At 43.6% G+C, this 25,676-nt stretch overlaps 1 protein-coding gene and 1 long non-coding RNA gene across 5 annotated transcripts in view; one reads left to right on the top strand and one right to left on the bottom strand.

Moving 5' to 3' along the window:
* LOC142491980 (chymotrypsinogen B-like) overlaps positions 1–25,676 on the top strand; it is a 32,022-nt gene extending 6,346 nt beyond the window's left edge. For 2 of the 4 annotated variants that reach the window (XM_075594754.1, XM_075594756.1), the window contains exons 2-4: positions 1,171–1,424; positions 2,684–2,814; positions 8,348–8,900. In XM_075594754.1, the coding sequence (XP_075450869.1) occupies positions 1,171–1,424; positions 2,684–2,814; positions 8,348–8,740 (778 nt within the window). In that variant the 3' untranslated portion in view covers positions 8,741–8,900. Of the gene's footprint in view, positions 1–1,170; positions 1,425–2,683; positions 2,815–8,347; positions 8,901–25,079 lie in introns of those variants that run through there. The other 2 variants (XR_012800630.1, XM_075594755.1) reach the window with 2 other exon arrangements.
* Positions 1,209–25,519, bottom strand: LOC142491981 (uncharacterized). The gene is made up of 3 exons (XR_012800631.1): positions 25,340–25,519; positions 2,309–2,552; positions 1,209–1,400 (listed from the first exon to the last, which is right to left on the bottom strand). It is a non-coding gene; the product is annotated as an uncharacterized LOC142491981 (long non-coding RNA).

The raw sequence follows: 25,676 nt of genomic DNA, 5'->3' as shown, positions 1-25,676 counted from the left end.
ACCCCCCCGCAGCCTCTAAAGGACAGTGTGGATGGTGTTTTATATATTTTGTGTAACCGTGAGGGGCAAAGGTACCACCTGTACACAACTTTGTAACCATTTTCTTTGGTAATAGTGTTAATCGAGGTAGCAGCCAGTTCATCCCAAATCTTTTCCCATTCCCCCATCTCCAGAACCTCGCCTATGTCCGCCTCCTATTGTCTCATAAATTGGGTTTTTGCGTCTGCGCTACTTGGGATTATGTGCTGATACAGTAGGGATATCAAGCCTGTGTTCAGTGGATTGGCCCTACAAACAGACTCAAAAATTGTGCCATTGAATGAAGATACACCTGGGCTTTGTGAGCTAACAAAGTTGTCTTAACTGATGGTATCTGAAAAGTTCCCCTTCTGGTGCTCCATAACTCTTTAAACGTGTTAAATGATTTCATCTTGGTGTCCAACAAGAAATCTCCTAGCCTGGTTTTGCCCGATGTCTCCCACCACTGGAAGTTCCGCCCAAGTTTCCAGGTTTCAAATCTGGATTTCCAAAAAGTTGGGGTCAGATTTGAGCATTTTAGTGTAAGTTTGTGTTTGAATTTATTTATCTCCCATATTTTCAGTGAGTGAGCTGGAAGCCATAGTAGAGACCCGAGTGGTAACAGTCGAGGTTTTAAGGATATCCTGCTTGAGCACAGGTGGTCCGGTAAAAACGATTGAGCCACCTGTGCTAATGTGAGGATATTCATAATTCCTAGACTGTTCTGGATACTTGAGGACTGGAGTTGGGAAACACTGCATTATACTAATACTCTCACCATTGGTTGACTTCCCATAAATGATATGACACAAACATAAATGAGCATGATGGAAGTAATACTTACCTTATTGTAGCTGTGTCAAGAGTCACTCTATTCTCACTCATATTTAGCGTCAATGCCTCAAATGTAAAAGTACGATCTCATCTCATATATTATGCTATATACTTCAGTAAGCAGTTAATGCCGTTTTCTTCTCTACATGCCAATAGACGTCAATGTTTTTTTTTTTTTTTTTACCGGAAGTGGCTAAAACTGCTGTCGGCATACTGTATATAAAATGACCCACTTAGCGTTTGGAACTTAAGTTGCTAGTCACCTAGGGAGAGCGAGTGTGTAAAAACTGCCTTATTTTTTTTACTTTTTCATTTTAGAAACACGACACTAATTATGGAAGTAGGAGTCATTAATCTTTCCATCTCAGGAAGGGTTTATTCAATAAGCAAAGTGGTACCGCACACAGAGTACAATACAGAAACATCAGACAATAACATTGCCCTACTGAAAACCACAGACCGTATCACATTTAATGACCTGGTCCAGCCTGCCTGTTTCCCAGAAGACCATCTCCTAGATTTTGATGAGTTGAAGAACTGCAGGGTAACTGGTTGGAGAAAAAAAAAGAAAGGTAATTAATAGTCCCTCATTGTTCTAGTCAGAGGAGGAACTAGGATATTTGCGCCCGTGGTAAGTTGCACCAATTGTGCCCCCCCACCCCCAAATGTATAGAACCAATGCAAACAATCCTGTAATTTGTAACTGTATTTGTAAATCTTTTGTACGTTATTTCTCTCCCCCCTTTTCTCTATCTCGGCCCCCTCCCGCCCCCTCCCGCCCCTCCCGCCCCTAATTTTCTCACACCCAGACTTCCTCCTCGCTCCCATTTTCTCTCCCTCTCCTAATTTTCTCTCTCCCCCATTCTCTCTTCCAGCACCCTTCTAACTCCCACCCTCCCCCTTTTAACTCCCACCCTCCCCCATCCTTTGTCCCTCCCCCCATCCTCTGTCCCTCACCCATTATCTCTCTCCCTTCTATTTACCCCTCCATCCCTCTTCCCCTCCCTCATTCTCTGTATCTCCTTCCCCCATTCCTTGTACCCACCCTCTCAGTTAAAAGTCCCTACCTGTGGAGCAGGGTGGTGGGGCACTATTCTGGTGATCAGCCACCAGAAGTTGTGAGTGACTTCCAAGTCCTCTACCGCCACCGCCATCCTCCTCCCGCCCCACCTGCGCCCTCATAGATGCTGCCCCTGGGGCATTTTCCTGGCTCGCACCCCCATGCCCTTAGTTCACAATCTGAGTATAATAGTTGGTTATGCAGAAGCACATTTTGCTATAGGAGCTCATCTCAAACTCAAGGTAGGAATAAATACTATTGAAGGATTGTTTGCTTTGGCTGGCTCCAATGGCGTAACATACAGAAATAATGTGTCATTTGACAAGTAGCAACACCTCGCTGAGGCATTACAACTGTGAAGAGTAGTCTACTTATATCTCTATTAGCCATCATTACCTTTTAGAAATAGATGATGCTTGATACAGTACATAAGCATGTATTGAAAAAGTACTGAAGCTTGGCGAGCACACGGTTTTCTATCTATGAACAATAATGACTGTGTCTTAAACCACCCTTAGAGATACTGATACTCCCTTTCCCCTTCATTCCCTGTTGTTTGGTCCAACAGATTGATCAGATAGATGTCCATGAAAATAGGGGGGGGGGGGGTTATTGAACGATTTGTTACCCATCTGCAAACCTAGAAGATAGAAAAAAAATAACTTTTAGTGAATAAAATATATATGATGGGAAAGAAAACTAAGCCAGTTCATTTATTTCCTTTTTATGCAGCTGTAGAAATTTGTCTGTTTATTGCTTATTTTTCTTCAGCAGACTCCTCTAATATTGAAACTGTATTACAAAAGCTGTCAATTGTACCTATAGTCCCTTGTTACGTGAAGAACATGCCAGATGTAATGTGTGCAAACGTTGGAGAAGTACCCGGAAGTTCAGATTGTACGGTAAGAGGCTGAGCATTGGTTTAATCAACTCACAATGTTTTTTTTTCCCATCACGAATTGCAGTGTTTTTCTACTGAAAGCTTCGTTAACTTGGAGCTCATGTCATGTCACCTAAATCAATGACGGACGTTAAGTTCACTGAGGTGAACAGAAATACACAAATGCTGCATAAGGAAAAATAGTCTGGCACTACATTGCATCACAACTGGTTTTGTTTGTATGAAACTACATACAGTATGATGTACAGAGCATATTTGGCCCTAGGTAAGGTATCAGTTTGCCCCGCGTCCAACCCTATTACACCACATTTTCCCTGTTCTTTATCCACCGCCTTAATCAAATACATTCACCTCCATACTACACTTGATAACAGAACATTTTACATAGAAAAGCTTATAGTACTATAGATAACACAAGCAATATTAGTGTAAATGCAAATATGTATTTGTATTTTGTATATTTGTTTGTGTTTTTTTTACATCCTTTATCAGGATGGCATGTTGTATCACAGAAAATATATACCATAGTACAATAATAATACAAGGCAATCCAATTAGGATTATATATTAACATAGCATAAGAACATCAAAAAGGGACAGTAAGGGGAAATTGGGGAGAGGATACAGAAATCAGAAAAAAAGGGGATATCGGAGGGGGATAGGGGGACTGTATGGAACAGTAACAAAGTCATCAGTATCACAGATCATAAATACGATGTCTATATTTTAATTCTATATGTGAGTGTTAATGAGTTATCTATCCAGGTATTCTCTAATTTAGGATTAACTTTGTCAGTTACTTAGTGATTGAGTGGAAGGTTTTACATTATGTCTATATCATTTCACATTTACTAGGAGAATCGTGGATAATGTGTGTCATTTTCTCCATCTCATATGTGTCCCAGACCCTATACATCTATATCTCCAGAGCTGGTGTCTTAGTTTGTTTCCAAAACATTGGGATGGAGCTTCCAGCTGCGTTTAACAGGTGTAACACTAGAGAGTTTTTATATTTACAATTCAGTATTTTATCTCTGTTCAGGAGTAAAATCCATGGGTCTCGTGGGACATTGAATCCAGTCATGTTTTGTATTAAATCTAAAACCTCACGCAGAAAGACTTGATTATTGAGCAGTTTCACCATACAGTATGTGGAGCATAGAGCCCCTTCCACCTCATCCTCTCCGGAAAACATCAGTAGTACCAAGGAAGACATTTCTTAATCTAACTGGGGTATAGTACCATTTATTTAAAATTGCATGTCTGAAGAGGCTGTGATCTCCCACATTTTGTGCCAGTTTTCTATTGGAAATTCCTCATTAAGTTCTTTCTCCCACACTATAGCAAATTATTAGTAGAAATTTCAAAGAATATTAGAGCTCTCTCTATAATTTAAATCAGGCCACAACCCCAAAAAGATAAAAAAAAAAAAAAATGAAATACTTGGCCAAATATAATTTCAATAAAAGTAAGGAAGAAACTAAACAAGCCTTGGAAAATTCAAATTCAATAACCACAGAGGAAATCTCACAAGTCTTTAAAACCTTAAAGATTGTTACATCCCCAGGTCCAAATAACCTCCTCGGGAGGTATTACAAAAGGTTTGTTGCAAATCTGGTCTTACTGCTTCTTAAATTATTTATTAATTTATGGGAGAGTAGAGTGCCCACCATCTATGACTAACCATTGTAGTAATACATAAAGAAGGGAAAGATCAACGAATCGTGCAAGTTATTGCCTACTATCTTTGGTTAATACAGATATCAAAACTCTATGCCAAGATACCAGCAAACAGTTTAAATTAGTACCTTACCTAAATATACATAATGACCAGGTTGGGTTTATATAACAGTCAAGCATGAGATAATACTAGGAGATTAAAAACTACAATCCTGTTCCCAAATGCCAACTCTATTTTGAAACTTAAATGCCAAAAAGACGTTTGACAGAATAGATTATTTCCTTATATTTTAAACCCTCAACGTTTTGAACTTTGATATCACATTTATTATTGGGTAAGAGGCATATATACAAATCGTTCTGGATTAGTAAAAATTGGTGTTTACTGTTCAGAGCCAATTCCCATAACTAATGGATCAAGACAGGTATGTCCACTATGCCCACTTATATTTGCCCTAACGATCAAATCATTGGTAAATTATATCAGATAGTAGAGACTGGAGTAGGGACTGAAAAGATTGCAATATTTAATGGATTGAACGTATTGCAACCATTAAAACAAATATTCTAGCTAAATTACAATATTATTTTAATAACCTCCCTTTTAGAATCTCTTCAACGGATCCAAAAGCATTACAAAGAGCACTTAAATTAATTTGGGGACACAAAGGCCACTCATTTTAAACCTGATCTTACAAAGGTCTATTGTTGGTGGAGGATTTGCAGTCCCGAATATTGTTAAATATTAAAAAGCTGCTCAACTAAGACAGCTCATTTACTGGCATCTAAAGCCAAACACGAAAAGGACTGGGCACATTGAGGCATTGCATTATGGCATAAATATTGTAGACTACAAGATATTTTCTTGTTTCTAAAGAGTGCTGGTTCTAAAAAGTCCCCAATTAACCCCATTATTAATTATGTCTGCCAACCATCGGACCTGAATAGGTCAATTTATGGATTGTCTAAATTCCTGTCACCTATAATAATCCTGACTTTAACCCAGGTACCAAACCTGGTAGTTTCAAAATATGTAAAAGAGCTGGAATAAATAAATATTCAGATTTCTTTCAGACGATAATGACTTTCTGGGATCAGTATAAGGTGCCCAACTCCGAATTTCAAAGCTATTTACAGTTACAGCACTTTATAATGTGTATAATGTGTAAAATGTGTAAAATGCTTAATAGATCTAACTCTTCATTTGAGTACTCGTGTTCTGCACACAACATCACTAATATTACCTCTACAGTTTATCAGCGATTAGCATTGGTTTATACTGATGATAAAGATAAGTACACAATGCAGTGGAAAGAGAGTTAGGCTAAGGCCCCGCTCCCAGAGTCAGCGCGCCCGCACTGCAGACAGGCGGGGCGCTGACATACACAGACCGCGATATGCGGTCTGTAGGGAGCGGGAGCCGGAGCGGGAGGTGGGCGGGAGTGGGAGGTTTGACAGGGGGGGCGTGGCTTGAGCGGAGGGACCCGCTACTCCCTGCCCCCTCCCTCCCTCCCTCCACGGCTCGGGCTGGAGCTGCTGAAGCCTCTCCTCCTCCCGAAGCCTCCCCTCCCCATTGGCTCACAGCCACACCACGTGACGCGTCAACGCTAGGGAACACCATTTTCTTGTGTCCCATAGCGGCTGACGCGCCACAGCGTGTAGTAAGCTGTGCAGCCAGGGGGGACCGGGACCGGCTCCGCAGGATTCCCCTGCTGGTGGGGAACTCGCGTGTGGCCGCCCGCGCCAACGAGCGCAGCGGGACCGAGGCCTTAGAACAGACACTTGACCCGGAGGACTGGTTGGATATTTGGGAAGCAGCATCTCACTCCTCATTTTGCACTACAGTTAAGAAAATGCTTATGAAACATGCTTCTATTGGTACATTACACAAAGCATTTTTTAGATCCACCAAGTAGCTGAAGCTGATGTTCCTAAAGATCCATGGATAGTACTCTTGGGAAGACCAATCCCTGGTATAAACAAATATAAGCAGAACTGCCCCCTCAATGACAATTGGGAAGTCATGCTAATGGTAACGCTAACAGCTTATCTCAACAATTCACTACATGAGTTCTACAAAGCCTTGACACCATGGGATATATGTATCAACGTACAGAAAAGTGTGTTTAGATGCACTGCGGCATATGTAAAATGATTTTTACATCTGATGCTGAATTTAAGCCTTACGCCACTTCATATATGGCGGATTTTGGGGGAACAAATGAAAGGGAATTTTTTTTATAAAATCTGTGCCATGTAACTGCTCCCCAACTCTTACTACTGTACTCCCCAAGTCGCAAGCAGATGTGGAGCAAATACTTTGGTAGGTAGGAGCAGGATGAGTATGTCCTGGTTTTGTGCTAAGCTTGCCTTGATACATAGATCCCCATGTCTTCAATACTTTAGCCCAGACAGAAATGCTGCTCAAACAAATCTGAATGAATGAATCCTTGAATTCTAATTCACTGAGCGAAAAGATATATATAAATATAAATCACAGGTCCTAGTTTTTAAAATATATATTCTATACAGTTATTCAGTTGCTATTAATATGGTTTTTAGTATGATTTTTCTTGTTCTGTTGAAAAATGAAAAACAAAATGTACATACCACCATTATACACTTACAATATGTTGTAAAACTTTGATTTAGGCTTGCTCTTAATTAAAATTGAGTAAAAAAAAAAAAAAAAAGATAACTGCATTGTAAAAGTAAAAATGTGTAATAATTAGGTGTTCACTTTCAGCTCCTAACCAGTTTGATAAGTACTCAATCAATGCTAAAGTTTATAAGTACTGTACAGGTTTACTATTAGGGCAAACACTGGTATTTAAACAGTTGGATAATTATAAAGGTTCCTTATGGGGAGAAAAAGATTGATAAACACTGCTCTAGAGCAGGGGTATGCAAATTGGGGGGCGCAAGATTTTTCTGGGGGGGGGGGGGTGCGGCGATTGCAGAGGTCCCGTGCTCTTCGCCCAAGACATTTAATTTAAATGCCTTGGGGATCGTGTGAGGCCTCTGCAACCTCAATTTACCTTGCATCTGCCGGCTTCAGGACTCGTCTCCATGGCAACATGGTGTCAAATGACACCACAAGGTCATGTGACATCACATGACCCCACGGAGTCATTTGAGGCCGCACCAAGGTAAGGGGGCTGGGCACGAGCACCAGGGGAGGCAAGGCAGGGGGCGCAGCTCCAAAAGCTTCTGCTCCCCTGCTCTAGAGGATTAACCTCTTAGATTGTAAGCTCTTCGGGGCAGGGATTTCCTTTCCTATTGTCTGATTTTGCTGCACTTATTGTATAATTATAATTCCCTGTACTGTATTCTTTGTGAAGCGCTGAGTACACTTTTGGCGCTATATAAATAAAGACATACAATACAATACAATTAAATATAATTTTTTCCTCTCACTGATGAGCATCTGAGCAACCATGGCTTCAAAAGGTATCCATGGCCATCAGCAAAAAGCTGTAATGCCCCCAAATGTATTATTTTTTTGGGTAGTCCCACTGCAAAAAGGAGGTGTCTGGTCACCACAGCCAATCAGGTAGAGGAATGCTATATGTCTTCACATCATTCCCCCAATTGATTGGTTCCATTGTGGTCAGTGTGATTTTCCATTCTACCGTAAATTACCACTGAAAATCATTGGTTTCTGCCCCAGGGTCACCCCAGTTCATATTACAGAAATCGCGTATTAGCCCCTATGTTCCCAGAGGGGTCAGCAATGCATTCCATCACTCTTTGGCAAGCAACCTGGTTATGGCTGGCCAGGGCGACATGAAGTTCATGCAACATGTACAGAATGCAGCCTGTATGATGGACTCAGTGTTTTCCAATTCTGTTAGGTAGACAGCGGAGACTCCCTTGTGTGCCAGTACTGGGGAAACAATGCTTGGACGCTGTGTGGAGTAGTCAGCATGGCAGTCTCAACTTGTGAGGACACAATTATATTTGCCAGGACTGCACGCTACATCACTTGGATGAAAGAAGTAACTGCCATGGAGGGGAAGCCATTGATTCCTGAGATTCCTGAGATGAATGAACAGCAACAAGTAGCAATATTGAAAGAAGAAGAAGTTACCAGTCTGGTGAATATTAAGGAAATACCTAGAGTTGAAAATCGCAGTTTCATACAAATAAACAGAGATAAAAGCATAACAACCAGTGTGGGGGTAGACTGTGGGGCTGTGACATCTTTAGTATGCTTCCTTGCTATTCATCCCATCTTTTGGATTTAGAAAGAGGAAAGCCAGGACATGCCTTTCTCCTGGCTTTGGTGTTTCCCTAAAGATGAAACAGAAAGAGGAGCGAAAGAAGAAAAAAAGGAAGAAGGCATTCATTCTTAGATCCACATTTTCATTGGGCAGCTGTGTTTACAACAGTGTAAAACATCAGAGGAAAGGAGTTGTCAAAATAAACTAAACCTGTTTTTATACTTTTGTTTCATTTATTTGGCACATAAAAGCGAGCAGTGACTTTATTCCCTAATGGAGAAAAGTTGCAATCTCCTGCCCCCTGTTAAAATGACCAACATTTAAAGTAATCTCAATGGGAAGCACAGACTAGATAACATGGTCACTTAGTAGCAAAGTAGTGTAGATTTCAGTCCAACCTTTTCATAAATTTTAACTGGGTGAGATATTCATTTTATATTTATGGATATACTGTACTGATCCAGAGGAAGTGCTATAAAATAATAAGCAATTGGAGAATTTGCCAAATATGCTTTTAATCCTTGCAGGCTCCAGTAAATGGCAGACAGATTGCTCCTTGGAACTATGCAATTCCTATGTTTTTTCTGTTCTTTTTTTCCCCAACACATTCCTGTATACCTTTCCCTTCTAAAAAGATGCCCAATCTCTTACAGCGAATCTTTATATGTAGATCGACATATTCCTGCAGAAATATGTTATTCAACAAAAAGCTTGTCTAAGGGACACTTCAGATATACTCAATATTCGATTGAATACTAAATGGGAGGAAGAAGATATATTAGTGACGTGTGATGTCACGCCACTCTATACTGTTATCCAACACAATAAAGGATGTGAGGCAATAAAGAAGATTTTGCAGGGTGATAGAGTAATACTCGAACTACAGGTTCAATTTATAATTGAGAGTATTTTATTTATATTAAGTCACAACTTTTTTTGGTTTAACGATTCATTTTATTTGCAAAAGTGTGGAACGGCGATGGGGACGAGATTCGCGCCAGGCTATGCGAACCAATACATGGCAGATTGGGAGAATGACCATGTGTGGTCAAGTGGTGAGCTTGGCGCGGGTCTCGTCCTCTATAGTCGTTTCATTGATGATATATTTTTTATTTGGAGAGGAGGAGAGGAGAGTTTGATGTGCTTTTTAAACATCATGAGTAACAACTCACATGATCTACAGTTCACCACAAAGTGGGATTACAAACAGATCAAGTTTTTGGATCTGACAAGTTATGTGTAAAATAATTTAATAAAAACCAAGACATACTTTAAGGTTATTGACAAAAATAATTTTTCTCTCAGGGACAGCTGCCACCTATCCAGTTGGATGGATAATGTTCCATCGAGCCAACTCACCAGGGTTAAGAGGAACTGCACGGATAACGAGCAGTTTCACATCCAGGCAGAAAAGATAAAACATAGATTCCTTGGGAAGAAATATGTGTAGCCATGCTGTAAAATGGACTGCAGTCATCTCTCCTGCTGGCAGTAAGGCCTGGTAAGTTACAGGGATGCCAGCAGTAATCATGGAGGTTTGCCCTCACACCCTGGTGAGGTGCCCTATGTGTGGATGGGAGGAGCTACATACTCTGAGTCCACAGTTAGTGACATCAGAGATGTGCCTGCCCCCTGGAGATATAAGGCACAGAACTGTTCAAAGTTAGGGGTTAGAGTGTGTGGTTGGAGTGAGGAGCAGGTCTGCGTTGAGACCTGGGAGCAGGAGGTCCACTAGTGCTGTAACTAGTGGCCTTAATATATTTCATTCAGAATCAAGCTGTATACGCCATACTGTGTCCAGGGACCTGGCACAGGGGTGATCTCCCTGAGGGGCAAGGGGATCCCACTCCATTGGGAGGGTGTACCTTTGAAGGGAGTACACGGCAAAATGTGCGGCTAAGTGACTACTGCGAGGGGCAGCTAGCCCACATCAAGCAATAAAGAATGACCTTGTTCAAACATATCTTTGTGTGTGAGTTTGGGATTACTCTACCGAGGATGGCACCACAGAGGAGTTCCTCATCAGAATCATCCCCATGCGGACGCAGGGATCCTGATGAGGTGGAGGCGCTGCACTGGATATAGGTAGGACTCACGCACACTACCTCAGCTGCCTGAGGTTGGCAATCCCCATACAACATCATGCGGGAGACTCAGGAGTCCTGTTGCCAACAGGTGCACCACCAGACACGACCATGTAATGGGGACTGGTTAGACCACAGGGGCCAATGTGAGATTGGGTGGGTCAGGTTAGGCCAGAAAATCCGTTACATTTGGAGCCGCTGCTGAGATACCTGTCAACAGGACAGGCTTTTGCTAGGCACACTGGGAAACAGGGAGAGTGTATGCTGCCACTTTGTGCTGTGTTGGGACGGAGCCTAGGGGTAGTCAGGGGGCTGATGGAGTTTAGTCAGCTCGCAGGGACGACCTAGGGGCCTGAGAGGAGTTGGAGGTTTGGAGCCGGGCTATAGCTGACCTAGTCACCTTGAGGCAGTGCTAGTTGGTAGGATGCCTGGAGGGATAGCCTGTTAACGTGGTCAGGAATTCTGGAAAGGGTCTGCGCTAGGCTACCCAACAGTAGGTAGACGCCCAAGTACTGCATGGAAGAGCCAGAGTACTCTAGCCCATTCCAGATCACTTACCGAAGGGAGCACAGACTGGGAGGAAGGAGATACAGCAGACACAGGAAGAGTGAGCCTAGCCTGAGGTAGTGCAACACGAGTCAGATCTACATTAGGTACACAAGGTGGTGCATCAAGGCAATCTTTATTGTACCAGTGTGGTAGCTGCCCCGCAGAGAGGAGCTCCATGTACAATTACAGTAAAAACAGCGATGAAATGGCGACCGCAAGAATGGAGAATCCGTGCGGTGCGGAAAGTCCAAAATGGCGGACGGAGGCAGATGGAGGGAGCGCACATGGTGCGTGTGCTAGTGAAGAGCAAGCAGTTACTGATGTGACTTTGACAAGCCTGTTGTGGAGTGGCGCGAAAGCTGTGGCCGCACCGTTTTGATCCTGCCTGGGACCTAGGGGTACTACCCCTGAGGACACTGAGGAGGACATTACCGTGATTTGTGGAGAACATTATGAGAGTGACTGTCAGTCGGCATACAAACAGATGAACGCTACCTCAATCATTAAAGAGACTGACAGTGCAACCCAAAATGGCGGCTCCCGCTTCCCTGGGAGACCGCGTGGACGAATTGCAGAAAATTCTGCAAATGCTGGACTTGCAGAGAGTTGGCCAGGAGTGGCGCCAACAGAACAACCCCGCCCTGATGGGGGGTATGGCGCAAAAGCTGAAGCCGCGCCCTCCTGGACAATGACTAACTCAGCCCCAGTGCTGAGTCAACCGATCAATCTGTGGGACCTCCCCCTAATCTCAACCAGGGGGGGTGGTTTCCAACTGTGCCCAGTGGGAACGGATCCTGCCGAGCGAGGAGCTGGTGAGCCGGCCGCATCCTTACAGAAAGTAGTTCCTGTAAGCCGTGCTGCCCGGGAAAAAGAGGACGAGGACTTTGCAAACCAAAAGGCTGCAAGAAATTGGCCGGGATTGGCGCCAAATAAGGAGTTGCGTTCAGGGGGTAGTGGCGTGAAACCTGAAGCCGCGCCCCCCAGGACTGTGAAAAGTACCGCCCTAATTCAGGGACATCCTATAAGACTGTGGGACCCTCCCATAATCTCCACAAATGGGGGTGGTTTCCAGCTTTGCCAGATGAGGGTGGAGCTAGTGAAGGGAGTGGTTGGCAATCCAACCCCTGCTCGTCAGTCACGAGGAGCCAGTACGCTGAACAGACCATTGCTGCGAGTACCTCCTATCGTGACTATGGCCTGTAAGCCGGAGGAAAATACCATGGTCTCCACCCAACCCTATTCGGCACCAGGAGGCTTCCTGGTGATTCGGGTGGCGGGCACCGAGACTGTGGCGTGCCTCTGTTTACAGTGTCGACTACCCGGTGGCCCCGTGGGTACAGCGGCACGCTGCCCGCACTGTGGCCTCCAATACATGTGGCCCATGCCTACTTTCATGCCCTACCAGGCCGTCGAAGCAGTGAGAGACGCGGCTACGCTGTCAGACGAGCTTACCGGTGCGCTGTGGAGGGAAGGTGCGGATCCTGGAGATTGGGGATCGGGGCCGGTTGCCAAAACCGAGCCCGCGGAGAGAGAAGTTAGCGGTCAGTGTATCGGCCAAGAGACTAAGCGACGGTCACCCCGACCGGTGACCTCAAGCCCGGTGAAAGTGGATTCCTCGGACGAGGAACCCCTGGTGTCGTCCGGTGTGGTGGTTCGCCAACCATCAACCTCCTGTGGTGGTAACGGGAGAAAGGCGCCACTTACCGGAGTTGTCGATGAGCGGAGCCGGGTGTCACCTGTACCGCGAAAGACCGAGAGACGGAGTCCTTCGATTCCAGGGACCGGCGGGTCTGGTGGTGAGGGTCGATCCACCCCCACACCAGGAAGCGGTAAGAGCAGCCCTTGTTCTTACCTGACGCTGACGGCGACCTCGGCGGAGGAAAGGCGTTACCAGGCCCAGGCGGGGCGGCAGAACCAAGCGGAACTTACGGATGTCGTGGTGGAGGAAGAGGTCCCGCTTGGGGACCCATCCCAAGATGGCGGAGCGTCCAGCCTCATAGATGACATCACTTCCGGCGGGCGTGGCAGACCGGCTGGAGAGTCGACTACATATCGTGGATCGGGCAGTGCTTCCCGATCGCCTGGTCCCAAGAGGAGCTGGCAAGCGGCGAGAAAGGAGAGCGGTGAGACCCGAGCAGCAGAGAACCCTTGCGGTATCTCTGGACACTGTAGTGGGAGTGAGCGGGTCGGAACCCCGCAGATACCCATAGTCCGCCCCTATGCACAACCCCACGCCTTAGCTAAAGCCCCAGTCCCGGTCACCTTTTCCCGGGGGACCTCGTCAAATTTGGGACTGTCCGGAGGGTCCCAATGCACCTCCAAAGAATGGACTGGAGAAAGACTGGGGGGTTCACGTCGGATGACGGGTCGTTGGGTGGGGGTTATTCACGGGAAGTGTCCATTTCTAGTGGGTGCCCTAGTGTGGTAAGCGTAACGTTAGAGAATAGGCCCAAGCGTGTGGGGCGGCCTAATTCACGATCTACCGGGACATCTGGGGTGTCCTCCTGGGGCGAGCAAGAGGAAGGGGACTCCATAGAATCTGCCCCTGAAGAGTTTAGGGAGACCCGGTGATGGGCTCCCTTATTCGAGGGTTATGTAGGCTGGATGGACCGTACTCGGTTCATACTAGAGAGAGAGGATGTGGTCGACTACTGGTGGGCTCGTGGGGAGTTTACTGCGGAGGAGCGAAAAAAAGAGATGCAGGAGCGGTGGTATCAGATTCGCCACCATAACATAGAACCCATGGGTCCCAGTCGGTTAACAGATCCGGTAGAACCGGAAGAGCCCCTATCATGGGTGTTGCCTGGAAAGGCAGGCAATGCAAATGTAACTCGTGTAAGTAGGGCGGAGCGGGCCATAATCACGAAGTATAAAAACTCTCATGGCCTGGAGTATCCGTATGTCCCTGAGCCACTCATGCAGGAAATTGAGGACAACAGGGATAGGTGGTTGCGCGAAACCATAGAGTTGTACATGGTTAACAAGGGTGGCGCAATCACTGGGCGCAAGGCTGAGGAGAGGATCGCACATCATATGCGGGTGTGGAGCATAGGGCGGAACATTTACAAACATAAGGTAGTGTACAGACCAGAAAATGGGCTACCTCGGGAGTACCACGTCATGGTCCTGGATATGGGGGGACGGGAGGTTAAGAAGCCCGACCCACGTCACTATTATTAGGGGGGTGCAGGACAGCTATTGCGAGAGTAGTGCCCTGCCGGACGGGGAATGCTTATGTGATATCATTTATGCCCTTACTGTGAAGTTAATAATATGTTAACAATAATGTGTTCCATTTTACAGTGCTTCCCGGAGAAGGTACCTAAATTTAGGTCCCAGACGGGGCGTTGGGATCCACCAGGGGGAGAATGTAGCCATGCTATAAAATGGACTGCAGTCATCTCTCCTTCTGGCAGTAAGGCCTGGTAAGTTACAGGGATGCCAGCAGTAATCATGGAGGTTTGCCCTCACACCCTGGTGAGGTGCCCTATGTGTGGATGGGAGGAGCTACATACTTTGAGTCCACAGTTAGTGACATCAGAGATGTGCCTGCCCCCTGGAGATATAAGGCACAGCACCGTTCAAAGTTAGGGTTAGAGTGTGTGGTTGGAGTGAGGAGCAGGTCTGCGTTGAGACCTGGGAGCAGGAGGCCCACTAGTGCTGTAACTAGTGGCCTTAATATATTTCATTCAGCATCAAGCTGTATATGCCATACTGTGTCCAGGGACCTGGCACAGGGGTGATCTCCCTGAGGGGAGAGGGGATCCCACTCCATTGGGAGGGTGTACCTTTGAAGGGAGTACACGGCAAAATGTGCGGCTAAGTGACTACTGCGAGGGGCAGCTAGCCCACATCAAGCAATAAAGAATGACCTTGTTCAAACATATCTTTGTGTGTGAGTTTGGGATTACTCTACCGAGGATGGCACCACAGAGGAGTTCCTCATCAGAATCATCCCCATGCGGACGCAGGGATCCTGATGAGGTGGAGGCGCTGCACTGGATATAGGTAGGACTCACGCACACTACCTCAGCTGCCTGTCTGGGTTGGCAATCCCCACACAACATCATGCGGGAGACTCAGGAGTCCTGTTGCCAACAGGTGCACCACCAGACACGACCATGTAATGGGGACTGGTTAGACCACAGGGGCCATCGTGAGATTGGGTGGGTCAGGCTAGGCCAGAAAATCCGTTACATAAGGAAAAAGTGATAACCGTGGCCATAGACAGGGTAGATAAAACAGAGAGAAGTGAACTCCTGAAACCAAAACAAAAAAGTAATATCATTAATAAAAAATTCGATTTTGCATTCTTAACAGGATACAACAGAGGCAGGGAAGATTAGAGGTATTCTCATGAAACACTGGGACATCCTTAAGAATGATCCAGTTTTGGGTCAGGACATTCCGGACAGACCCAATCTGATTTTTAGGAAAGCCTGTAATCTTAAAAACAAGTTTGCTCCCAGTGCGTTGAAGAATACCAGATTGAAAGACACCAGCTGGCTGAACAGTGGTAGAGGCTTTTTCGGTTGCAGGGACTGCAGGGCTTGTCAATTTAAATCCCCTAACCATACCAATTTTTGTTCTAATGTTACCGGCGAAACCTTTAATGTGGAAACCTGTATCACCTGCAGGACAGACCACGTGATTTATCTGTTGGAAAGTACCTGCAGGTTACAATATGTAGGAAAAACAATTCGGCCGGTGAGAACCAGAATTATCGAACATCTTAGTAGTATTAAAATTAAAATTTCCAACCACAGCATACCTAACCATTTTCTGGAGGTTCACAATTGGGATTCAACAGGCCTACAGTTCATTACAATCGAGCACGTCCAAAACCACTGGAGAGGAGGAGATAGGGGTTTAGAACTTCGAAAGCGAGAGGCATTTTGGATCCACCATTTAAAAGCTCACACTCCAAGGGGATTGAATCTAGAAATCGATTTAACACCTTTTTTTAAATGAAATATTTTTTTAAATGATTTCTAAATGAATTATTTCATTGGATGATTATTTTAACCATCTCTCCCTTTGTTCCCCTTCTTCTTTCCTTCAGTACGCCGACTATAGTTGTATGCTATATCTATCTGTATCATCAACTTCCTCTTTCTGGGTTCTATTTAGAATTTAAGTGATTGATATACAAATTGGAATATATTGGTCTTTTCTGCTGTTGATACACCTAATATCCCTATTATGGGTTGATACTTAGAATTGACCGTGTCCATGGTTCTGATATATGATTTTTAATATGTCTTGAATAAATTTGTGTATGTTTTCCAACTTTGTGATAACCATATGATCTTATGTGAAAGATCACCCATCCTTCTCTTTACACATTTTTTAATGTCTGTCAAAATATATAATTTTTAATGTCTGTTATAACACAAATTGTTTAATATATCAATATCATTTTCTAATAGCTTATGATAATTTAACTCTTCCCCTGCATTAATCTAGCAACATACACTGTTTCAGAGTGTACATAGTGGTTTCCAGTTATACATCCCAGTTAAGGGAATGGTTATAATTAACCCCTCCTCTGTTCATTTTCTTTAGGTTTATAATATACACTCTTTCCCCGTTGGGACCCATTGAAAACATTTCCCCTTTAAATATGATATATTGTAGACTATATACCTCACAGAACCTTCTGTTAAGCACCAAGACCACCTTTCATCATTGTGATGTATTGATTATATTGAGCTATCAACCTTTGCTCTGCTCCTGGATTAAGGGCTAATACTCTACTGATAAGCGTAATAAAGTAATTCTATACTGATGGATATATCTCTCAATTAGATGCATTTAGAAGAACAGATGAAATATGTAAAGAGAACACTAGCTGGTGCTCTTAGTATTTCCCTAATGATTGTAATGTTTGAATACCGCCGATATACACTTTTCTTTTGCTCATATTTAATACAAAAGTTTAACGATTACACTAATTAGAAGGGCTATAGAATATATCACATCAGGGATTATTCCACACTCCTGACGAAGCCGCTAACAGTGCTTACTGGGCGAAACGCGTTGAGTGGAGGAATTTTGGCCACCCAGATGATCCGTATCCAGAACTGCTTGCAGTGTGACATCAGAACTGCGACCGGCCTGGCTTTGGCTGTGCTGAGACGGAGGGAAGATACAACCTGTACAGAGAACTCCCCAGCTGATTGAAAGTGCCGACTGAGAGCGCAAAGGATGGGGGACATTCACAACACATGTGGGTGAGCCCACACATTACGGGAGGCAGTGAGAGGCATCGTGATCGATTCTGCGGTTCACTATTTAGTGATATATGCCTATTTTATTGGCACTATTGTAAGTGCGTTTTTTATATTTTACCATAACGTTTTACCCTATTTTATTGACCTGTGCTATGTAGTTCTTCTTATCTCTTTTTTTGCTGGAGTACCCATCCGAGTGTCAATGAGTTATCTATCCAGGTATCCTCTAATTTAGCATTAACTTTGCCAGTTACTTAGTGATTGAGTGGAAGGTTTTCCATTATGCCTATATACTGTAATTTCACATTTACTAGGAGAATCGTGGATAATGTGTGTCATTTTCTCCATCTCATATGTGTCCCAGACCCTAGACATCCATACCTCTAGAGCTGGTGTCTTAGTTTGTTTCCAAAACATTGGGATAGAGCTTCTAGCTGCGTTTAACAGGTGTAACACTAGAGACTTCTTAAGTTTACAATTCGGTATTTTATCTCTGTTCAGGAGTACAATCCATGGGTCTCGTGGGACCTTGAATCCAGTCATGTTTTGTATTAAATCTAAAACCTCACGCAGAAAGACTTGATTATTGGGCAGTTCCACCATACAGTATGTGGAGCATAGAGCCCCCTCCACCTCATCCTCTCCGGCAAACAACAGTAATTCCAAGGAAGACATTTCTTAATCTAACTGGGGTATAATACCATTTATTTTAAATTGTATGTCTGAAGAGGCTGTTATCTCCCACATTTTGTGCCAGTTTTCTACTGAAAGTTCCTCATTAAGTTCTTTCTCCCACACTATAGCAAATTATTTGTAGAAATTTCAAAGAATATTATAGCGCTCTCTATAATTTAAATCAGGCCACAACCCCAAAAAGATAAAAAAAATAATGGAATACTTGGGCAAATATAATTTCAATAAAAGTAAGCAAGAAACTAAACAAGCCCTGGAAACTTAAAATTCAATAACCACAGAGGAAATCTCCCAAGTCTTTAAAACCTTAAAGATTGTTAAATCCCCAGGTCCAAATGACCTCCTCGGGAGGTATTACAAAAGGTTTATTGCAAATCTGGTCTTACTTCTTCTTAAATTATTTATTAATTTATGGGAGAGTAGAGTGCCCACCATATATGACTAAAGTCACCATTGTAGTAATACATAAAGAAGGGAAAGATCAACGAATTGTGCAAGTTATTGCCTACTATCTTTGGTTAACACAGATATTAAAACTCTATACCAGCAAGCAGTCTAAAATAGTACCTTACCTAAATATACATCCTGACCAGGTTGGGTTTATACCCAACAGACAAGCCTGAGATAATACTAGGAGATTAATAACTACAATCCAGTTCCCATATGCCAACTCTATTTTGAAACTTAAATGCCAAAAAGACGTTTGGCAGGATAGATTATTTCCTTATATTTTAAACCCTCAAAGTTTTGAACTTTGATATCACATTTATTATTGGGTAAGAGGCATATATACATACCATTCTGGATCAGTAAAAATTGGTGTTTACTGTTCAGAGCCAATTCCCATAACTAATGGATCCAGACAGGTATGTCCACCATGCCCATTTATATTTGCCTTAACGATCAAATCATTGGTAAACTATATGAGATAGTGGAGACATATCAAGCATCAGGATTGGAAAAACAGACTATAAAATGGAAATATTAGCTGATTATATGGGTCTATCACCAAACCTAGCAAATTTATTTAAAGAATAAAGTCTGCTGGTGATTGTCAAATTTCAAAACTAACTGCACCAAGCCGAAAACACTAAATATACCATGACACGGCAAAAATCTTACAAACCAATATAGAATTAAATGGTGTACAGACATATGACATGCTACTGAATATAGAATTAACATCTACCCACTTTTCAACAGCATCCTAAGATATCTAAGGGACTGAAAAGATTGCAATATTTAATGGATTGAACGTATTGCAACCATTAAAACAAATATTCTAGCTAAATTACAACATTATTTTAATAACCTCCCTTTTAGAATCTCTTCAACGGATCCAAAAGCATTACAAAGAGCACTTAAATTAATTTGGGGACACAAAGGCCACTTATTTTAAACCTGATCTTACAAAGGTCTATTGTTGGTGGAGGATTTGCAGTCCCGAATATTGTTAAATATTAAAAAGTTGCTCAACTAAGACAGCTCATTTACTGGCATCTAAAGCCAAACACGAAAAGGACTGGGGACATTGAGGCATTGCTTTATGGCATAAATATTGTAGACTACAAGATAGTTTGTTGGTTCCAAAGAGTGCTGGTTCTAAAAAGTCCCCAATTATCCCACTTATTAATGATGTCTGCCAACCATCGGACCTGAATAGGTCAATTTATGGATTGTCTAAATTCCTGTCACCTATAATAATCCTGATTTTAACCCAGGTACTAAACCTGGTAGTTTCAAAATATGGAATAGAGCTGGAATAAATAAATATTCAGATTTTCTTTCAGGCGATAATGATAATACTTTAAGGGATACTTTAAGGTGCCCAACTCCGAATTTCAAAGCTATTTACAGTTACGGCACTTTATAATGTGTATAATGGGTAAAATGCTTAATAGATCTAACGCCTCATTTGAGTACTCGTGTTCTGCACACGACATCACTAATATTACCTCTACAGTTTATCAGCGATAAGCATTGCTTTATACTGATGATAAACCTAAGTACACAATGCAGTGGAAAGACAGTTAGAACAGACACTTGACCCGGAGGACTGGTTGGATATTTGGGAAGCGGCATCTCACTCCTCATTTTGCACTACAGTTAAGAAAATGCTTATGAAACATGCTTCTATTGGTACCTTACACAAATTTTTTTTAGATCCACCTAGTAGCTGAAGTTGATGTCCCAAAAGATCCATAGATCCAAGATCCAATCTCCACCAGAATACATCAAACCCAGCGAACTTCTGGAAGGTTATCAACAATATTTTCCAGCCTTCTAACCATCAACATCTAAGTAATATCACTAAGGGTGATATTACTCTGACAAACCCCACTGACATTGCAAATGCATTCAATGATTACTTTGTGGGGTGTGCTACTAACTTATTAGCAAAACGCAACCCAAACCACAAACCTGAACCTCACTCTGTGAGTATCCCCATAGCCTCACCCCCTCCCAACATTGCCCACAATTTTCAATTTGGCCCAGTATCCGAAGCGGAGATTACACATGCACTCCTCAAATTAAAACTAAGCAGCCAATGTGGACCTGACTTACTACAATCTAGGTTCCTAAGACTTGGTGCCCCAGGAATTGCCAAACCAATTGCTTCCATAGTGAACTCTATCCTGTCTGCAGGCCATATCCCTAAGACCTGAAAAACTGCCAGAGTTGTCCCAATCTTCAAATATGGGGACAAAAATACTGTCTCAAACTACAGGCCAATCTCCCTTCTCCCAATTCTATACAAAGTCATGGAAAAATGTGTCCACTCCCAATTAAGCGATTACTGTAACGTACGTGCTTGCCACAAACTGGTACCGGACCGCGGGGCTGAGGTGGGGATGTATAAGCACTGACCTTAAGCCACGGAGTCAGGTCCGGAGTGCGGATTCCGTAATCAGACATAGCCAGGTCAGGATTGGAGAAAGTAGGGTTAACGTTATCCAGGCAGGGGTCAAGGCAGGCGGCACAGGAGCGGTGGTCGAGGAAACAAGCCGAGGTCATCAACAGGAAATCTTGGGTGAAGGTACTTCAGGAATAGGAACAGGAACTGGAAGTCCAGTGCTTCAGCACAGAACGGCATCCCCTAGCCGGGTACAGCCGAGAGTGGTGGAGACCACTGGGAACAGGAACTGCAGAATCCAGTGCTTCAGCACAAAACGGCACCCCCAAGCCGGGTACAGCCGAGAGTGGTGGAGACCACTGGGAACAGGAACTGCCAACAGGAAGGCCACAGGAACCAGGGGTGCAGACACGCCACAGGAAACACTGGGGACACCAGCGTAGCCGCTTCAGCGCGGCGGCGAAGTCTGCCAGGAACAAGGGAAGCAGCGTCGGGGCTGCTAAGCAAGAAGGCCTTGTGAAGCAGGGGACTGGAAGCAGGATACCAGGCACAAGGAGGCCTAGCAGGCCAAACAGGGAGTCTGTGACAAGCAAAGTCACTTGCAACTTGGATTGCGAAGTCTATGTCCAGCAACTTCCTGAGGGCGGGGCAGGCACTAAATAGCACAGGAGGCCAATCAGGCCAGACCTGCACAGGAGGCAGCAGGAGGCAGGTGACTGCAGAAGCAGGGAATAGTTTGTCTGGAACCTGCAAAGCTCCGGATGGATGGGCTCCAGCCAAAGCCAGGAGTGGATTCCTGACAATTACTATAACAAGACAAATTTCCATAGCCAATTCCAATCTGGCTTTTGCCCCAAACACTCTACCGTAACTACTTTGCTAAACGTTTGCAATGAAATCCAGTGTGGAATGGAACAGGGAAACTCACTAGTGCAGTATTCCTAGATTTTGCAAAGGCTTTTGATACTGTTGATCATGCTATCCTGCTTACCAAACTCCAGAGCTCTGGAATAGGGAGGCATGCTTTAAACTGGTTTCAGTCCTACCTATCAGGTAGATCCCAACATGTGTCTATCTCAGGCTCTAACTCCAACCCCCTGGATATCACCTGTGGCATCCCGCAAGGCTCTGTTCTGGGGCCCCTACTCTTCTCAGTGTTCATCAATGATCTTCCCACAGCTTGCAAGGAAGCTTCAATACACATGTATGCAGATGACACAATCCTATATGCACACAGCCATAGCCTCTCTGACCTTCAACACATACTTCAGTCTGACTTTTTGAGACTCGAAAACTGGATTTCCCACAACAAACTGTTTTTAAACACTGACAAGACTGTAACAATGGTATTTGGGACCAAGACTAAATTTTTAAAGCTTCCAGTGACTGAGCTCCAAATCAGAACCAACGCTAACACCACCCTAACCCGTCATTAGTTTTAAATACCTGGGCATATGGTTTGACTCCCACTTAACATTCGGAATGCACATTGATACCCTGACATCCAAAACCTATGCAAAACTAGGTGTACTTTACAGGAACAAATCCTCCCTAAGCCTGCTGGTCAGAAAGCGTATCGCACAGCAGATGCTAATGCCAATTATAGACTATGGAGACATAGTATATGGCTCGGCGCCCCAAACCCACCTTGGCAAACTTGACACCCTCTACAATTCAATTTGTCGGTAGTTTCTCCAATGCAACTACAACACACACCACTGCGAAATGCTCAAAGAACTAGATTGGTCGTCACTCGAGCCTTGGCGTAAAGTTCACCTTTCCTGTCTTGCCTTCAAATACTTTCTGGGCAAGCTACCCATCTATCTGAACAAGCTCCTCACCCCTACCACATGCAGCACTTATCATCTGAGATCACACTCCAAAAGACTGTTCATGGTCCCAAGGCTCAACAAAGTATCCGGCCGCTCCTCCTCTTACCGTGCACCCCAAAACTGCTTACCAGAGACTCTCACATCCTCCACCAGTTTAAGTTCTTTCAAAACTAAGACTGTCTCACATTTTAATCTGGTCTGTAACTGTTACATACGCCAATAATATACATCTTCTCTAACTGTGCATGCAATGTATTGTATATAATGTTCATTTATGTAACTGTATTTGTAACCATGTATTATTTGTCATCATAACTATATGTCCAGGACATACTTGAAAACGAGAGGTAACTCTCAATGTATTACTTCCTGGATAACATTTTATAAATAAATAAATGGAAAGTACTCTTGGGAAAACAAATCCCTGGTATAAACAAATACAAGCAGAACTGCCCCCTCAATGACAATTGGGAAGTCATGCTAATGGTAACGCTAAAAGCTTATCCCAACAATTCACTACTTGAGTTGTACAAAGCCTTGACACCATGGGATATATGTATCAACGTGCAGAAAAGTGTGTTTAGACGCACTGCGGCATATGTAAGATGATTTTTACATCTGATGCTGAATTTAAGCCTTACGCCACTTCATATATGGGGATTTTGGGGAACAAATGAAAGGGATTTTTTTTTAAAATAAAATGTGTGTCATGTAACTACTCCCCAACTCCTACTACTCCCCAAGTCGCAAGCTGGGGAAGATGTGGCAAAATTGGAGCAAATACTTTGGTAGGTAGGAGCAGGATGAGTATGTCCTGGTTTTGTGCTAAGCTTGCCTTGATACATAGATCCCCATGTCTTCAATACTTTAGCCCAGACAGAAATGCTGCTCAAACAAATCTGAATGAATGAATGAATCCTTTAATTCTAATTCACCGAGCGAAAATATATATATAAATACAAATCACAGGTCCTAGTTGTTAAAATATATATTCTATACAGTTATTCAGTTGTTATTAATATGGTTTTTAGTATGATTTTTCTTGTTCTGTTGAAAAATGAAAAATAAAATGTACATACCACCATTATACACTTACAATAAGTTGTAAAACTTTGATTTAGGCTTGCTCTTAATTAAAAGTGAGTCACAAAAACAAAGATAACTGCATTGTAAAAGTAAAAATGTGTAATAACCAATGCTAACGTTTATAAGTACTGCACTGGTTTACAATTAGGGCAAACACTGGTATTTAAACAATTGGATAAGTATAAAGGTTAATTATGGGGAGAAAAAGATTGATAAACACTAAGCAGGCGTATGCAAATTGGGGGGTGCAAGATTTTTCTTGGGGGGGGTGCGGCGATTGCAGAGGTCCCGTGCTCTTCCCCCAAGACATTTAATTTAGATGCCTTGGGGATCGTGTGAGGCCTCTGCAACCTCAACTTACCTTGATTCTGCCGGCTTCAGGACTCGTCTCCATTGCAACGCGGCGTCAAATGACACCGCAAGGTCATGTGACGTGACATCACATGACCCCGCAGAGTCATTGGATGCCGCACCAAGGTAAGTGGGCTGGGGAGGGGCACAAGCACCAGGGGAGGCAAGGCAGGGGGCGCAGCTCCAAACGTTTCTGCTCCCCTGCTCTAGAGGATTAAATATACATTTTTCCTCTCACTGATGAGCATCTGAGCAACCATGGCTCCAAAAGCTATCCATGGCCATCAGTGAAAAGCTGCAATGCCCCCAAATGTATTATTTTTTGGGTGTAGTCCCTCTGCAAAAAGGGGGGTCTGTTTACCACAGGCAATCAGGTAGGGGAATGCTATATGTCTTCACATCACTCCCCCAATTGATTGGTTCCATTGTGGTCAGTGTGATTTTCCATTATACCGGCAATTACCACTGAAAATCAGTGGTTACTGCCCCCGAGTCACCCCAGTTCATATTACAGAAATCGCGTATTAGCCCCTATGTTCCCAGAGGGTTCAGCAATGGATTGCATCGCCCTCTGACAAGCAACCTGGTTATGGCTGGCCAGGGCGACATGAAGTTCATGCAACATGTACAGAATGCAGCCTGTATGATGGACTCACAGTGTTTTCCAATTCTGTTAGGTAGACAGCGGAGACTCCCTTGTGTGCCAGTACGTGGGAAACAATGCTTGGACGCTGTGTGGAGTAGTCAGCATGGCATCCTCAGATTGTGAGGGCAGAATTATATTAACCGGGACTGCACGCTACATCACTTGGATGAAAGAAGTAACTGCCATGGAGGGGAAGCCATTGATTCCTGAGATGAATGAACAGCAGCAAGAACCAATATTGAAAGAAGAAGAATTTACCAATTACAGTCTGTGGAATATTGAGGAAATACCTAACCTGGAATTTGGCATTGAAAATCGCAATATCAAACCAATCAGCGGAGATAAAAGCATAACAAGCAGTGTGGGGGTAGACTGTGGGGCTGTGCCATCTTTAGTATGCTTCCTTGCTATTCATCCCATCTTTTGGATTTAGAAAGAGGAAAGTCAGGACATGCCTTTCTCCTGGCTTTGGTGTTTCCCTAAAGATGAAACAGAAAGAGGAGCGAAAGAAGGAAGAAAGAAGGCACTTAATTCATTCTTAGATCCACATTTTCATTGGGCAGCTGTGTTTACAACAGTGTAAAACATCAGAGGAAAGGAGTTGTCAAAATAAATTAAACCTGTTTTTATAC

Source organism: Ascaphus truei, chromosome 4 (assembly GCF_040206685.1).
Source record: "Ascaphus truei isolate aAscTru1 chromosome 4, aAscTru1.hap1, whole genome shotgun sequence".
In the NCBI taxonomy this organism is placed as follows: domain Eukaryota; kingdom Metazoa; phylum Chordata; class Amphibia; order Anura; family Ascaphidae; genus Ascaphus; species Ascaphus truei.
Note: the sequence above shows the minus strand (reverse complement) of the source record. Positions and strands in the feature narration are given on the sequence as shown.